An 18,411-nucleotide genomic window follows, 5' to 3' on the forward strand; every position below is an offset into this window, starting at 1 on the left:
TTAGCATAAACATGACAGAAGTTCATTTCTCTGAGATCTGAACACGTGGCAGCTCTCCCCTGCAAGGCTATCAGGGCCCCGGGCTCCTTCAGACATGTTGTTCTGCACTCCTCAACAGGTAGCAACCTGTCCTCATCCAAATGGCTGCTCTAATGACTGACATGGGGATTCCAGCCCGTGGGAAAAGGGAGGATGTGCCCCTCTTTTCAAGGAATGGCCCATAAGGTTTGCACAGGGCACTTCCATTCATACCCCACTTGCCTGAACTTAAGTCTTTTAGCTCTATCCAGCCACAAGAAGCTGGAAAAGACAACAGACCCCGATTGTTACATATTGTTAATAGCCATCAGGAGAACAATTTGGGGCAACAGTTTGTCTGCCACATACTTGCTCCTAGTCTGGCAAGACTCACTTTCTGCTCTTCTCAGCAAAATCTCAGCCACCTGTAGCCTGTCTTCTTGAATTCTTTAAGAACAGAGACATTGCCTGTGCAATTCGTCGTGAGAACAGACCCAGTCCTGTTCTCATGTGCGAGAAATAAAGTCGACGTCCCCCTGGGCTGTGCTCTTGACCCACATTCTCTGCAGACAAGCATACCCAGTCCCACGGTTAACCAAAAAAAAAGGGGAGAAGATGAGAAAAGGTAGCCATGCTCCCAACTAAAAAGTCTGTTGCTTGTAAGGAGGGGAGAACATATTGGGGTCAACTAGCAGACTAATAATGGTAAATAACCACATTCCAAGTAGAAGAAAGGAGCCAGATGCTTGTAAGTGAGCTTGATCTCCCCACCCTGCCCCTTCTACAGGAAGTAATGGCTGGAGTCTGAGGAGGACCGAGGACGAAAAGTGGTTTGTGCATCTTATTTCAATTTACAAAGGATTCGCTGGAAGAATTAAAAACATAGTGAAGAGTGAAAAGGGTTCCCTCAGGAAATGTAACTGGGGTTGGGGAGAAACGGGACAGGAGACAGCTTTTTATTCCAAGTTCTGCAAGGCTTCGATTTTTAACCACATGAATATGTTTTATGTAATAGCATAAATAGATTTAGCACATTATCATCTTCAAAATAACACTATTACCATACGGTCCATTATAATATATTCACGAACTTAAATGGTGAGAAAATACTACCTATATCCTATACTACCCCTGAGGCTACCACCCTCTTCAGACCGGAACCACTGCCACAATCTCCCAATTGGTCTTCCGGCTTCCACTCTTGCCTTGACAATCTATTCTCAAGGCTGGACGATGCTTGAGGCGTTGCCCTAAATTCCACGTAAATGGTGGCCCCTGGAGTTGTGCCACGTAGTGGCACTGGATCTTCTCAGGTACAGACTGTTTTAGCATCTTAATCAGATCACTTTTTGAACCTGCTCAATATTCAATAGCTCCCCACCCTGCTTAAAGTCTGACCTTCCCATGGCCTAAAGAACTTACCTAAGCTAGCCCGTGCCTACCTCTCCAGACTCATCACTTCCTACTCGCCCCTCTCTCAACCCCACTCTAGCCACCCTAGACCTCATTGCTGTTCTTCATAAGACGAGCTCGTTTTATTCCACCACAAGGCTCTTTGCACTTGCAGTTAATGCCATCGGGGATGCCCTTCCCCCTCACCCCACCATCAAGTGGCTCAGTCCTTCACTTAATTCAAGTTTTGCTCAACCACTACTGGCTGCTCAGAGAGGCTTTCCCGGACTACCCTACCTGAAATAGCTGCCGAGGCCGACCCCCCTCCCCACAGTCGCTAACCCTTAATATGTATGTGCATATATGTTAACTATCCGTCTCCTCTACTAGAATACAAGCCTCAGTGGGGGCTGTCCTGTCCACACGTATACTCTCGATGCCTAAAGTACTGCCCAGCACACAATATCTGTTCAAATATTGCCTCAATATGTGACAACTAAATGCAATATGCGTTATGGAATGAAAGTTCCTTCCTGCATGAAAATCACGAGAAAATAAAGGAAACTCTCGATCTACTTACTCCATGCCAGGCACTGTGCTAGTTACTTTTCAGAAATTTTACATAATCTTCACAGCATCTTACTGAAGCAAGTATGAGTCATTTTACAGATGAGGAGACAGCAATTTAGAAAGGCCAAGGAAGGGCTGAACCCTATTCTTCTCGGATAGGGTTCCCATAAACATGATAGAACACCGGAAGTGGGAAAGTGAAACAAACAGCAAGGGGACAGTGGAGGAGAGATACATTACCATCAAGCTAAAAATATTACCAACCTGGTTTCATCCCACTTTGATTTTGATTTATGTATCCCAGCATTTGCACAAGTTCTCTGAGATTGTTTTGTTCAAAATGGAAATGAACAGTTAAACTTAATAAGTACCCAATTAATGTCAGATCTGCTAGTTGTAGCATACTTCGTGATCTATGTCTCAACTGCACCCTATTTGAAATCTAGGTTTATCGCTAATAATTTTTATTTCACTTTTATAAAACAAAAGCACAAATACATATGCATGTATATATATACATTTATATCTATACAGTGTCCCCCACAAAACAGTCTATACAAAGCTGCACTAAAGCTTACCGGTTGGGTGGCAAAGTCACCGTGTTATAACTCAAGCTGTTCAGGTGTAAGAAAAGCTGAATTCAGCATACCACATGCAGTTGAGATATCAACAATTGAAAAAGTGGGCTGTGAGATTCAACTTATGAGTTGCAAGGTTGCAGTTATCTCCATACTGATAAATCCAATTAACATTTTCAATCCTTATCTTACTTGACCTCTCAGCACCTGACATCATTTTCCACCTCTTTCTATTGAAATGGCTCTTCTTTTAGTTTCTGCGACAAAGGCCATGCTAACTTCCTTCTTAAAGACCTGGCTGTTCCTTCTCCATTTCCTTTGCCAGTTCAATCTTCCCTCTTGTCTTTTAAATCCTCAAGTTCTTTAATACTAAGTCATTAAAACCTCCTCTTTGCTGGATTCTATTTCCACCACAGTCACGCCCATGGCTTTGATTACAATCCACATGACAATTCTCAAATTTACCGCGTGTACCCAAATCTCTCCCCTGAGCTCCAGACAACTGTCCTTTGATCTCTACTTATTTGAAGGACCACAAATTCAACATCTCACCTATTAGATTTGTGCTGGATTAAATTGTATATCCCCTACATCACTTCTCTCAAATATCTGTAAGGGAATAAAAAGGAAAAATAAAGTCTAAAGCCTAGGATTCTAGGATGTGGTAATCAAACTCTGGAAATTCATATGGGATTTTACACTCGAATCACATTAATTTTTCATAATTAGACAGTTCATCCTCCCCTTCTGTCATTTTAGATATGTTGTTCTAACATGTATTGGGTTGGCCAAAAAGTTCGTTTGGTTGATGAATACGTCGTTCAATAAAGTTCTTGGTGAAAATGAAAAATGTATTTTACTTTAAACTGAACAAACTTTTTGGCTAACCCAATAAAAGCAGAGTGGCCCTAGCTGAAGCAGAGATCGGAGAATAAGAACGTGCTCTATATCTCAGTCTCCCTACTTAACCACTGCTCGAGAACACATACAATCCTTCTGGTTAAGAAAACCAGAGCTTCACAAATGTAGGCTAGAATCATCTTGTTATATTTCAGAATTGCTCCTGATGATATTCAGCATTTTGTAAGCCTTTTGACTATAGCAGCATTTGGGGTTTTAGATATTTTTCTAGAGAACCAAATTAAAATAAGATTCTCATCTCAAATAAGATTTGGAATATATTTCCCTAAATTTGTTAAAATAGTAAGAATACAGGTTTCATGGCAGAATTTAATTTTTCTCTTCTTCCAATAAAACATGCTCATACAGATCCATAAAAATTTTAAACACTGCAGACTAAAGGTAAAACGAAAGCCTACTTCCCAGAGGAATGTCCACTGACTTCAAAATCCATGAAAAAAATTGGAGACACAGCATCTTAAAGGAAGTGTGCTCTGCCCAGTGAATCAAAACAGTAAGCACAACCATGAGGAAGGCAAAGGAAGATTTATATCATGTCACTCTACCTGTCCCTGGCTCCAGAATGGGAGAGCAGAAATGCCATACAGCAAAGACAAAACAAAAAGCAAAGGAAACAAAACACTGAAAATGAAAAATAAGATTAATCATATCAGCGATGACTAAAAATGTTTCAAACTCTTAGAAAAGCAAAGACTAGGCAAAAACTGTTGTAATAATTTTCAATACAAAATAACCCCAAAATGTGTGCATACACACATACATATGCAGACAGTGTATATATACTTACACGTTTATAAGTGTATATAGGTGAACATATGAGCATAGATGTAGATGTATTATGGATACCTATCAATATATCTGATAAACTCCCCCAAAGAAAGTATTTTCAGCATTAAAATTGGACAAAGTAGAATCATCATTCAACACACTATGAGTCAAAGGGAGTTATTTTTCACCGATAATAGTATAAAGACTCATAAGTATATATTTATAAAGAACCTGGAATCAAAATTCATGAATACTTCTAGAAATGCAAGATAAATTAAAAATACAGTCGACTCTTGAACAATGCTGGGGTTAGGGGCATTGATCCTTGGCGCAGTTGAAAATCCATATATAACTTACAGCTGGCACTCCAACTACCCGGTTCCTCCATATCTGAGGTTCTGCATAGGCCAACCATAAGTCAGGTAGTACTGCAGTACTTACTATTGAAAAAGATGTGTGTACAGGTGGGCCGAGCACAGTTCAAACCCATGCTGTTCAAGGGTCAACTGTTCATATAAGTATAGCTGGATAATTTAGTCACTATAAGGATGACAAGATAGGAATGATTACTACAATAATGCTGATTTAGATATAACACCTTTAATCCTAAAGTCAGAACATGTATGTACTAATTTGTGATGTAAAAATACTAGTTACATACAATGAAATAGTTCAGTGAACCACACTCTGACAGCATAAAATTAGAAATCTACTACTAAGAAGAAAACAAAACTTCAACACTTGAAATTTTTACATACTCTTCTAAGTACTGGCTCAAGGAAAAACTAAGATCTGAAATAACAGATTTGGCAAAAAATAAAATTTCATTATGTAACAAACTGATGCCAAATTGTTCCCAAACTGTATCTAGAGATAAATTCATAGCTTTGTATACTTTAATTCTTACTGCAAAGCAGAAAGTAATCCTAATTAAGAAGCCAAATGAAAGAAGTACTCCCTTATGCCTCCCAGCCCGCTTAAGAAACTTTAAAACAAATTAATGATTTATAAAAATAGAATTTATAAAGTTAAAGTGTATATTTGTAAAAACAAGAATAATTGGGGATATGAATTTTTTTAACATCTTTATTGGAGTATAATTGCTTTACAATGGTGTGTTAGTTCCTGCTTTATAAAAAAGTGAATCAGATATACATATACATATATCCCCATATCTCCTCCCTCTTGCATCTCCCTCCCACCCTCCTTATCCCACCCCTCTAGGTGGTCACAAAGCACCGACCTTTAGGTCTGAAGTGGGTCTCCTGTAGACAGCATATATATGGGTCTTGTTTTTATATCCATTCAGCCAGTCTATGTCTTTTGGTTGGAGCATTTAATCCATTTACATTTAAGGTAATTATTGATATGTATGTTGCTGTTACCATTTTCTTAATTGTTTTGGGTTTGTTACTGTAGGTCTTTTCCTTCTCTTGTGTTTCCTACCTAGAGAAGTTCCTTTAGCATTTGTTGTAAAACTGGTTTGGTGGTGCTGAATTCTCTTAGCTTTTGCTTGTCTGTAGAGGTTTTAATTTCTCCATCAAATCTGAATGAGATCCTTGCTGGGTAGAGTGATCTTGGTTGTAGGTTTTTCCTTTTTATCACTTTAAATATGTCCTGCCACTCCCTTCTGGCTTGCAGAGTTTCTGCTGAATGATTAGCTGTTAACCTTATGGGATTCCCTTGTATGTTATTTGTTTTTCCCTTGCTGCTTTTAATATTTTTTCTTTGTATTTAATTTTTGATAGTTTGATTAATATGTGTCTTGGCGTGTTTCTCCTTGGATTTATCCTGTATGGGATTCTGTGCTTCCTGGACTTGATTGACTATTTTCCTTTCCCATATTAGGGAAGTTTTCAACTATAATCTCCTCCAATATTTTCTCAGTCCCTATCTTTTTCTCTTCTTCTGGGACCCCTATAATCCGAATGTTGGTACATTTAATGTCTTCCCATAGGTCTGAGAATGTCCTCAATTCTTTTCATTCTTTTTTCTTTATTCTGCTCTGCAGTAGTTATGTCCACTATATTTTATCTTCCAGGTCACTTATCCGTTCTTCTGCTTCAGTTATTCTGCTATTGATTCCTTCTGGAGAATTTTGAGTTTCATGTATTGTGTTGTTCATCATTGTTTGTTTACTCTTTACTTCTTCTAGGTCCTTGTTAAACGTTTCTTGTATTTTCTTCACTCTATTTCCAAGATTTTGGATCATCTTTACTATCATTACTCTGAATTCTTTTTCAGGGAGACTGCCTATTTCCTCTTCATTTGGGTTCTTACCTTGCTCCTTCATCTGCTGTGTGTTTCTCTGTCTTCTCATTTTTCTTTAACTTACTGTGTTTGGGGTCTCCTTTTCACAGGCTGCAGGTTCATAGTTCCTGTTGTTTTTGGTGTCTGCCCCCAGTGGCTAAGGTTGGTTCAGTGGCTTGTGCAGGCTTCCTGGTGGAGGGGACTAGTGCCTGTGTTCTGGTGGATGAGGCTGGATCTTGTTTTTCTGGTGGGCAGGTCCACATCCAGTGGTGTGTTCTGGGGTGTCTGTGACATTATGATTTTAGGCAGCCTCTCGGCTAACGGGTGGGGTTGTGTTCCAGTCTTGCTAGTTGTTTGGCATAGGGCGTCCAGCACTGTAGCTTGCTGGTCGTTGAGTTGAGCTGGGTCTTAGCATTGAGATGGAGAGCTCTGGGAGAGCTCTAGCCATTTGATATTATGTGGAGCTGAGAGGTCTCTGGTGGACCAATGTCCTAAACTCAGTTCTCCCACCTCAGAGGCACAGGCCTGACAGCCGGCCGGAGCACCAAGACCCTGTCAGTCACCCTGTCAGCCCTGTCAAGCTCAGAAGAAAAGGGAGAAAAAAAGAAAGAAAAAAATAAAATAAATTAATGTTATTAAAATTTTTTAAATAAAAATTTAAAAAATTTAAAAGTAATAAAAGAAAGAAAGAAGAGAGCAACCAAACCAAAACACAAATCCACCAATGATAACCAGCACTAAAAACTATACTAAAAAAAAAAAAAAAAAAAAGGACAGACAGAACTCTAGGACAAATGGTAAAAGTAAAGCTATACAGACAGAATCACACAAAGAAGCATACACATACACACAACAGAAAAAAGGAAAATATATATAATCTACATATAAAAAAAAGGAAGAGAGCAACCAAATCAATAAACAAATCTACCAATGATAATAAACTCTAAATACTAAACTAACATAAACAAAAACCAAAAACAAATTAGATGCAGAAAGCAATCCCCAAGTCTACAGTTGCTCCCAAAGTCCACTGCCTCAATTTTGGGATGATTCATTGTCTATCCAGGTATTCCACAGATGCAGGTACATCAAGTTGATTGTGGAGATTTAATCCACTGCTCCTGAGGCTGCTGGGAGAGATTTCCCTTTCTCTTCTTTGTTTGCACAGCTCCCGGGGTTCAGCTTTGGATTTGGCTCCACCTCCGCATGCAGGTCGCCTGAGGGCATCTGTTCTTCGCTCAGACAGGACGGAGTTAAAGGAGCAGCTGATTTGGGGGCTCTGGCTCACTCAGGCTGGGGGGAGGGAGGGGTACGATGAGGGGCGACCCTGAGGCACAGAGGCGGGCGTGACGTTGCAGCAGCCTGGGGCGCACCGTGTGTTCTCCTGGGTAAGTTGTCCCCGGATCACGGGACCCTGGCAGTGGCGGGATGCACAGGCTCCCGGGAGGGGAGGTGTGGAGAGTGACCTGGGCTTGCACACAGGATTCTTGGTGGCGGCAGCAGCAGCCTTAGCGTCTCATGCCTGTCTCTGGGGTCCGTGCTGCTAGCCGCGGCTTGCGCCCGTCTCTGGAGCTCGTTTAGGCGGTGTTCTGAATCCCCTCTCCTCACGCACCCAAAACAATGGCCTCTTGCCTCTTAGGCAAGTCCAGACATTTTCCCGGACTCCCTCCCAGCTAGCCGTGGCGCACTAGCCCCCTTCAGGCTGTGTTCACGCCGCCAACCCCAGTCCTCTCCCGGGGATCTGACCTCCGAAGCCCGAGCCTCAGCTCCCAGCCCCTGCCCACCCCGGCGGGTGAGCAGACAAGCCTCTCGGGCTGGTGAGAGCTGGTCGGCACCGATCCTCTGTGCGGGAATCTCTCCACTTTGCCCTCTGCACCCGTTGCTGCGCTCTCCTCCGTGGCTCCAAAGGTTCCCCCCAACCGCGACCCCCAGTCTCCACCAGTGAAGGGGCTTCCTAGTGTGTGGAAACTTTTCCTCGTTCACAGCTCCCTCCCAGAGGTGCAGGTCCCATCCCTATTCTATTGTCTCTGTTTTTTCTTTTTTCTTTTGCCCTACCCAGGTACGTGGGGAGTTTCTTGCCTTTTGGGAGGTCTGCGGTCTTCTGCCAGCGTTCAGTAGGTGTTCTGTAGGAGTTGTTCCACAGATACATGTATTTCTGATGTATTTGTGGGGAGGAAGGTGATCTCCATGTCTTACTCCTCCACCATCTTGAAGGTCTTCCCATGCATTTTTTTTTTTTAAGGGAGGCTAAAATCTGGAGACTTAAAACTAACATTAAAGATTAAGAAAATAAGTGAGAAATATGCCCAACTCTATGTTAATATACATGAAAATCTAGAAATGGCCAATTTTCTGAAATTATGCAATCATCACAATTGAATCTGGAATAAGAAGAAAAATCTAATAGGCTAAGGAAAGGAAAAACTCAAAAATAGGTTCTGGATGTAGTTCATTTCATAAGTCAATTGTTTCAAAAGTTCAAGTATAATAGGGGTTTCCCCTAGCAATGCAAATATGGTTTAATAAGAACCTAGAAATCTGTCACATCAGTAAAGTAAAACTAGTCAAGCACCTCAATTGATGCGGAAAAGAAATCTGCTAACATTCAGAGTCCATTCCTGACATTTTATCCTCTTAATGTAATAAAAACAGAATTATCCTAAAATACTAACCAACACTATATTCACTGGTGGAATACCAAAAGCATTCCCAGGAAAGCCTGGACCAAGCCTAAGGTATTGGCAACAAGTACACATACTCTTCTGGACATTGTATTAGGACAGTTGCCCTGTGAAACAGAAGAGGCACAGCTACTGGACCAGACAAAAGTTATAACTATCAGCAGATGATTCAACCACCTACTTAGAAAATCTAGAAGAATAAAGTACTAATTACTCAGTCAGCAGTGTACTGTAATATAACCAGCTGTAACAAAAATTAGAGTTTTACATTTATCCATAATAAAACAGGGAAGGATGTCACAGTAAAAACAAAAATTATAAAATGCTTAAAAATAACCTTAATTATAAATGCAAAGGTTCTATATAATGAAAATGCAAAACATCACCAAGACATAAGAAGCTTAACTAAAGAGATATGCTATGTTCCTAGAAGACTGAATGTAATAAAATATTGTTTCCTAAACAAGATTAAATTAAAAATGATAGCACCTAATTTGGAACACATCCATGCAGTAGGCACTATACTAAGCACTTTATATGCATCACTTCATTTCATCAGAACAGGAATTCTAGGAGGTCATTATATCCGCATTTTACAAATGAAAAACCCAGGGCCCAGAGACATGAAATGCCTTGCTCACACAGTGAATGAATAGAAAATAATGAAGCCCAGGCCCTCTGAAGCCAAAGAGTGATTTCCATCAGATATTAAAATATGATAAGATCATAATTATGGTATTAGCAGTAGGAAAAAGTAGTAGATTAATGAATCAGAATAGGTAGCCTAGAAACAGATATAAAGAGAAATACATACAAATAATCTATACATCATTGAACATTATCCCATGAGAAATTTTCTGCTTGTTTTATTCTCTAGTCTCAGAACATTTTGTGGTTAAACTCACATACTAGAGGCTCAATAAATATTTGATCAATGAATTAATGAAGGAAAGAATATAAATGATTTGGTCTAACACCTTACTAATGAAAGTAGAGCTTAATCAAAAGTTACGCTTCAAGAATTGCTTAGCTATTTGGGGGAAAAAAGTCAACTCCTTGATTCATATTTTAATTCAAGATGGGAAACTGATTATCCAAGAATATAAATAAGAAATAAGTTTTTAAGATCAACTGAATTATATTTTAAAAACCAAACGAAAGGCAGAAAGGCAGACTATAGAAACACCCTCCACAAAGGAATGCTACCTTCAGCATAGCGAGGAAGGGGACACATTAATAAGTGACACCTAAATCTCAATAGAGAAGTAGGAATAGGATATTAGATCATATACATTCATCCTCCCAAGCAATCAGAAATGAGCAAATACCACCTCAGCTATCAGACTGAGAAGGACAGCCTTTTAATTATTCATACCCTTTGCCCCAGTAACATTTTCATCACAAAAATTCATTACTAACTCGAAGGTCATAAAATGAAAATATTCAAACCGTAAAGTTTACAAAGCGATGTGATAAAATTTCAAGAAGCAAAGCAAAGCATCAATGATGCTCTACAAAGTAGAAGGCTCCCAAATACAAACCAAGGACTTAACCCATTATGCAATCTGAGGAAAACAGAGGCTTTCCTTACTGCTTAACCTAACATTAGTGTTTTGGAAATAGCATAAAAATAAAGACACTCTTAGATAAGTCCTTAGTTTTTAATTACTTCACTTAAAACAATTACTTGAGAATGACTTCTAAGGTTTACTTTTTGAAAAACCCATATGCATTCCTACTGCACACACTGAAAAAACACTCCACCCGCTAATGATCTTGTAAAGACCAGACCACTGTGAAATTCACTCTTCAGTTAGGCATTACTCAGGGTCAACTCCAACTTTGAGATTTCACTAGATTCTCCTTTCCAGTTCATTTTGTAATGGTAAACACTCAGGCTCACCCTCCTACATTTCCTGTTGCGAACATTGTGATCTATCCGTGGTTTTGTAATGAATAAATTACACAACTGATAATGTAGTTCAATAGCCTCCAGCATATCACCAAATTAAAGACCTTTTAAAAGTCTAAATACGCACTGTCCTCCCACTGTATTGGTTCAATAGAGTCTAAAATATTTAGATGTTTTTTGTTCCTTGCCTAGAGCACCCCTATTACCTTTTCCTCAATATGTAATACGGGTTTGATTACTCAGTAATCTCACTCATTATTGCAAATATTATACTTTCACCTTGCCTAGGTGAAACTAAGCCATAAACTGTAAGTCATTTTCCTGTAGTTTCCCTTTAAAACAGGATTTATCAAGTCTGATGTACACTGGTATCACCTGGGAAGCTTTACGACTCTAACCCCAGAGATTGGTTTAATTAGTCTGGGATACAACCTGGATAATGGGATTTTTTTTTGAATTTTTGAATTTTATTTGATTTTTTATACAGCAGGTTCTTATTAACCATTTTATACATATTAGTGTATATATATCAATCCCAATCTCCCAGTTCATCCCACCACCACCCCCCCCCCCACTTTCCCCCCCTTGGTGTCCATACGTTTGTTCTCTACAACCGTGTCTCTATTTCTGCCTTGCAAACCGGTTCATCTGTACCATTTTTCTAGGTTCCACATATATGCGTTAATACACGATATTTGTTTTTCTCTTTCTGACTTACTTCACTCTGATTTTTAAAAGCTCTCCAGGTGATTCTAATGTGCAGTTAAGGATAAGAATCCCAGGGTTTTTTTTTTTTTCTTTTTTTTTTTTAAAAAAAAGGAAATCATATCAAAATCCTTAGGCAACTTAAACACTGGTCCTAAGGTGACATGTTACAGATTTGGGACCGTTCCATGATTAGATTCTTGACTACTCTTAAAGCTTTGGAACAATGTCATTTGTTCCAATGATATTCTATTTACAATCATTAGAGGTTTTTTCCTGGCCTAAAAACTGAAACGGCAATAACACACGACTATGCAACCCACCCTCTTTCCCAAAGAAAGGTCTAATTTGAAATGCATAAAAAGTAGCACAATAACTCAAAAGAGGCCTGCCTCACTAGAAAACAATAACTGGTAGAATTTTCCATTCAGAATTCCCATACTTAACAGCCTGACAATTGGGTTTCTTAATTTTGTTTTGAAGGTCTTTAATGACTTTACAAACTATGCCATTTATCTTGTGAGGGTAGAAATGAAGGGAACTGCTTCCATTTAAAAGAGGGAACACACAGAATTACAATATTTTATTTCACTTTATAAGCAGTCAATGTACACCAAAATTACAGCTGATTTCATTTTTGAAAGAAGCGAACTCCAATATCGCTAATCCATTTGAGTTCTCATTAGCACAACTCATTCCACCAAATTAAGTGCCGCAGTCTCAAGACACCCTGCGGAGGGATAGATGAATCAGTTGAAACAAGCAGCATTTTTTTCTCTGAGATAAAGTCCAGTCTGAGGTTTCACTCTAATGTGTGGTTTCCAACTCACTCCCCACAGGACAATGTACTCCCTATTAAAAGCAGCAAACAACATAACCCATCCCTTCTGCACCATAAAGTACCAAAGCGCAAGGAACAAAGCATGAATTATCCTAACTCCCTGAGAGGGTGGGCTTTTTAGACTATCATCACAGCTCCTGGAAACCTGCAAGCAAGAGAGCAAGGCATGCTGTGGGGCTTCTACACGCTTGTCTCTCGGATTTGGTTGTGGCATTGGGAAAAGTCTTCCCTTGGAAGTCATTAGTTCTATACCAACAGGTATTACCATTTTTATGGCTTTCTTTACAGAGGGTGGGGTGAGTCCTGGTGGTCTCAAAACATGTTTAGGAACATTAATTTCCAGGGAAGAGAGGTTGACTCTTTGCCTTTATATTCTTTCCTCCACCTTATACCTCACTAATTCTTCGAGACAGGGACTAAATCTGACACTTCCTATCCAACAAGCATTTACTAGGTTCTTATACATCATGCACTACGCTGAGAATACATCAGGCCACAGTCTTATCTTAGGCCCCAAAGATGGCACAACATAGCACTAAGGAACAATGACCCCTAGCATAAGGTAAGTGATTCCTGGTCTTCGTAAATCTAGCTCATTTTTTCATAAAATTGTCTTTTTCTGAGCCCGGGGATCACCTAAGCAGTGAGAAGATTTTTTTTTTTAAGCTACAGAAAGTACTGCCATTTCCAAAGAGAGATAAAAGTGGCCACTTTATTGCAGTATAAACACTCAGACGCGCCAAGTGTAGAACCCACTGTGTATTATTTCACCCAATACTATTTCCCCACAGTGCTCGCTTCCTGATCGGTTTTACCAAAGGAGATTACTTCCCCACCATCTGCAACTTCACATTATTTGTATACATTTCTCAAACTTAATTAGTGTGGAAAATTATGCAAAGTGGTGGGAGTGATTACATAAGCAGGTTTAAGGCAGTTTAGTGAGATTACAGTGACACATAAAAATGCAAAGAACAAGGGTAGATGAATCACATGTTAAGTTATGAGATACCATTTTAGTCTTTTTGATTCCCTCTTCATTATTTCTAGTTTAAGATAGTTGGCTTCAACATCTGACTTACTAAATTTAATAAAACAAATAATGAACAAAGCAACTAACTGACTAGACACCTAGAGACTGGCCAACCAAAACTGTTAGCACTTCAAGTCATGCACACCTGAAACGGTTATAAACTGAGACCTGCAATCTGTAAACCCACATCTATGGAACATACTTAACCTCTTCTATGGTAGTCATTACGTTTCTCAGATTCTCCCTACCTTCTAACCACCATGGACTTTATTTTTCCTTTAGCGTCTCAATGTTTTCCAAAGGTTCGGCAGACAAATTGCCTTTATTAAGCAACAACTGATTAGCTTTATCTGCATCATTGTTGTTTCCTAGTTTCAACGCTGATCCCACCTTTAACCAATGACCTAGAATCATCCAAGGTTCATCATTATCACTGTTAACTGATGGTGCAAAGGTAATCAATGTAAATAAGCATCAGAGGCTTAAGCATTTTTCACAACTGAAGTCATTTTTGCCATTGGCCGTTTGTTACTCCACATTGGTAGCATGTGTGAACCATTTAGGTGGTGTGACCACACGGTACAAGGCTTTGTCAGTGCCTGGTCTACACTCCTCCCAGAGTTTTCTGTAAAGCCTTAAGTTATCAGACTGGCATAAGCTAACCACCATTATTCTTCTAAGCTGAAATTTTCCAGCCAAAAGCAAAGACAGACATGTTTTAGTCAACTGAGTTTAATGCTATTAAGCTTTTTCAATTCATGGATACAACCTCCTACTAGCTTTGTGGGCCATCTTAGCCAAGTGGGAAAACAAAAAACAGTGCAGCTCAGCCGGTTCACAGAAACCCACCAACCCTAATAGTGAGAGGGCTTTGACTGCCAGGATAAGGCTTTTATCTTCCTGTGATTAATTTTCTTCATTTATAAGATGAGGACCCTTTCAAATCTCAATTTCTGAGTTTCTAAATTCTTAAAGTTAGAAGTGAGTAAGCAGCAATATGCATTTCAATTACAATTTAAGCTATTAAATCCTTTTACTAGATGTCTCACTACTTGAAGATACAGAAAATATATAATGGATTAGTGATTTTGCAATTATCCTGTTACTTCTTTTATATAACCCAACTGTATAATTCAAGACAAAGTTTTTGTCATTAATTATTGGCTTGTGCATCAAATTCGGAGGAATATAGTTAAATTCCCATTTCATTTTGTCCTGGGAGGAAACCCGACTGCCAAGAATTGCTCCAACTCCCTTTAACAAGCAACTTGTTTAAAAAAAAAAAAAAGTGGGGGGCCTTTTGAATAAGTTTGAATAAGGGAAACACTTAAGCTGTTTAGGGGCCTCCCCCTTAAAATATAAGAATAATTCACAAAACTTCATCTCACAGCATTTAATGCTCTCAATATTCAGAAAATAGAAATTTCCAAGCAGTCTAAGTATTTTTGCACAGAACATACACACTGTTTTGCTTCTTTTTTTGCAGTTTGGAATTATTTTGGGTGATGTCTGAAGTAGGTTATAACAGTGGTCTCCTCAGTGGTATTGTGAATGCACCTGTGTGCCTATTCAAATAATTTCTGGAGAAACATTCTATTTAAACAACAGGAATCAGAGAAATCTGCACTATTTGAACAAGCGAGAGTTTGTTTCATTAACAAAATGCAACAAGTATGCACAGTAAGAATCAGCTACCAGTCAGCGACTCTTTGCAAAAGCACCTTCAGTGATCATATTCCAGACAGGAATAGCCTCTTAGTTTCACCAAACGTTATTTTTATACTTTAACACACCGAAAATAAACTTAAATGCAATATGAATATTAAAACTGGAGACTGGATGATATTCATAAACTTATATGACTACATACAACATACACACAAAATTACTTAGTTTAAGAGTGACTACTGAAGATGAAAGTCTTGACCTACAGAGTTAAGAGGCACTGGGTGACTGCAATGCAACCCAATGCAAGCAAAGGATGACACAGCGTGGTACTCACCTAGGAACAGAACGGAAGGCTCACAAAAACTCCACAGGGCACTCGAAACTGACCTCACAAATGGTGGCTTCAATCATACCAATTGGTTAGGGAATAGAAAATGTTACTCAGAAATCCTCTCCTCCAAAATGAAGGGCCTGCCTGGATCCCAAGGTCTTTTCCAGCTCTAGCATTCTGGGACTGCGTTACCTAGCGGGTTAGGCATTTGAAGGCTCTGTGTAATTAGCCACCAGCTGTAGAGAATCATCCCGTAAGTACGCCCAGGGAGCAATTCAAAACAGCTGCTTGGTTTAGGCCTGTTTTAAGAGGTTGGGTAATTGGGGGTGGGAGGGTGATGGGAAGACTGCATTTACTCTGAAATACCAGCTTCTCACAAGTCAATTCAGAAGTGCTCCAAATTTCTAAGAAATGCCTCACATTCTGAAGTTAATGGTTCAGAAAACTAACAAACATCTGTGCAACTAGGTATGCTTTGGACAAATTACAATACAATCTCTCTGCGTCTCCACATCCTGTCCCAAACTAAGGGGGCTAGTGCAGATTTCTGGTGAATTGTCTAGGTTCAACATTCTATTAAGAAGATTTCTTAGTTTCTATTGAAAACGTTCACCCAATTCGGGCAATTTTGAGTCATCACTTTTGTCTGCTACAGACTATTAGACCCTGGGGTCTTGTTTTAAAACTAAAGTTGGCAGACATTTCACCTGAAAGTCTTTAGCTCTTTGGGGATGGGGACAAAAGCGCTTTCGTGATGAAGTGGTTATGAACCAATCCTTTATTTTTCATCAATAGCGTGTTTCCTTAGGCCTGCCGAGAGCGGTAATTACTAACCCACAGCAACTCACCAAAGCTGCACACCTTCCCTCCTTAGGATCTGATGTCCTAGTTACACAGCAGTACAGAAAAACTTGTCCAGTTAGCTTTGTTTCGTGGAACATTTCTACACCTTCTCCCCAGAAAAGACTTCTCTCTCGCTAGCAGAAGTGTTCAGATTCCACACTCATTCAGACCCACGGTAAAGCCCAGCTCCAGGAGGGCCAAGCGGACAGGAATGCACCACTACCCTTCGAAATTAAAGTTGATGGGAGCTGCGTTCTAATCCGGCCGGGGCCGAGCCTGCCGGGTGTAACCGCCGCACCGCCGGGCTGTCGGGTCGGTCTCGGTCCCGACCAAGCTGATAGCTTCTGCCAGCCGCGGGGGAGAAGATGCGTTCTTTGCAACCTGATACCCAGCGGGCTAAAGCACCGTCCTCCCTCCAAAGATTCCCTTGCCCTCCAAGACTAACAAAAATACAGTGTCCTGCAGGAGGACAGCGGGCAGGCGCCTCAGAGCTCTCCCGGGAGAAACGCCCAGGGCGGAAGAAGTGGGGCTGGAGACGCCCGGTCCTGCCGGCAACTCACCTTCTGCTGCCTCCGGGCCATGTCGGTGGGCTGCTTGGCGTTGAAGGGGTACGCGATGCATCTCACCACGAAGACGTAGAGCTGCAGGCGGATCCTCCGCTCCTGCTCCTCGTCCAGCGGCCGTTCGGGCTCGTCTCGCCCCTCGCTGAGCACCGAGGGGCTCGGGCTCACGGGTCTGGCTGCGCCGCCGCCGCCGCCGCCGCCCGCGCGCCCCGCCGCGTCCCGCCGCCCTTCCCGAGCCGGGGCCGGCGGCGCTCGCTGCGAGCCGCCGGCCACCACTAGCACATCACGGCTCTCCTCTTCGAGCCCCTCGTCCGACTCCTCTTCGCTGGAAGACGGGTCCAGCATAGTGCTCGGGGCACCCCGCCGCTCGGCCCGCGGCCCCCAGGCGCCTCACCCCCTGCCGCTGCGCCCGCGGGTCTGCGGGAGCCGCGCGGCTGACAGCAGCGGCCGCAGAACGAAAGGGAAACTGGCCGAGGCTTTCCGGACACGTCGAGTTAGACCCAGGAGTGTTTCCTACCACCAGGGCGAAAGGGGCGGGCGGGAGCCGGGAGGAGGACTAGGAGCGGGGCGGGGGGAGGAAGCCGCCGGGATTAAATAGGCGGAGTTAGCGTCGGGGGTGAGCCCGAGCGCCTGGTGAACTGCTCGGCTGGCCCGGGCCCCGCCAGCCCCGTAGTCCTCCGACGTCCGCCGGCCGAGGCGGAGCCGCCCGAGCGCCCGGGCGCAGGTGGGGAACCTGTGGCGCCTACAACAAGCAGCACGTGGAATGGAAGGTTGAGGAGCGAGCGCGGGGTCGCGGAGTGCGCGTGCGCGCGCCGCCGCCGCCGCCGCGACCCTGGCCGAGCGCCCGGGTGTCAGGCGCGTAGTTTGCAAAGATAAGGAGCGCTGAGCGCAGTGGCTCTATGTGCGCCCACCCGGGATGCTTGGACTGCCGTGACACCACCACCACCACCACCTATCCCCTTTTCTCCCGCAAGCTTCCTGAGGCACAGGCGAACGGGGGGCAGGAGAGCTGGTCCCCTCCACCTCCCCGGGTGAGCGGAACAGCCAGAACGTGCGTCTCCGACCCGAATTTGATACCCAGGGTTGAACCCCAGCACGGAAAAGTGGGGCCAGAGATGTTTACCGCCAAATAAGGTGGAGAAGAGACTTTAAAAAGTCTCTCGCTCTGCTCTGCTGCTGTTTGACGCTATGCTGCAGTCCAAATTGTAAAAGTCAAAGGAACATTCTTGAAAAGAAAAGCAAAAACAAAACAAAATACACGAGGCTTTCTTTTTAAACTGTCTTTATTCCTGTAGATGCATGAGTAAGACCGGTTTTCTATCTGCGAAATGGCACTC

General features: G+C 41.8%; 1 protein-coding gene across 6 annotated transcripts in view; it reads right to left on the bottom strand.

Moving 5' to 3' along the window:
* Window positions 1–17,522, bottom strand: part of CADPS2 (calcium dependent secretion activator 2) — a 552,288-nt gene extending 534,766 nt beyond the window's left edge. For all 6 annotated transcript variants that reach the window (XM_068549383.1, XM_068549382.1, XM_068549381.1 and 3 more), the window contains exon 1: window positions 17,072–17,522. In XM_068549383.1, the coding sequence (XP_068405484.1) occupies window positions 17,072–17,419 (348 nt within the window). In that variant the 5' untranslated portion in view covers window positions 17,420–17,522. The remainder of the gene's footprint in view (window positions 1–17,071) is intronic.
* Window positions 17,523–18,411: the final 889 nt, after the last annotated feature.

Source organism: Eschrichtius robustus, chromosome 8 (genome assembly GCF_028021215.1).
Source record: "Eschrichtius robustus isolate mEscRob2 chromosome 8, mEscRob2.pri, whole genome shotgun sequence".
Taxonomy (NCBI): Eukaryota; Metazoa; Chordata; class Mammalia; order Artiodactyla; family Eschrichtiidae; genus Eschrichtius; species Eschrichtius robustus.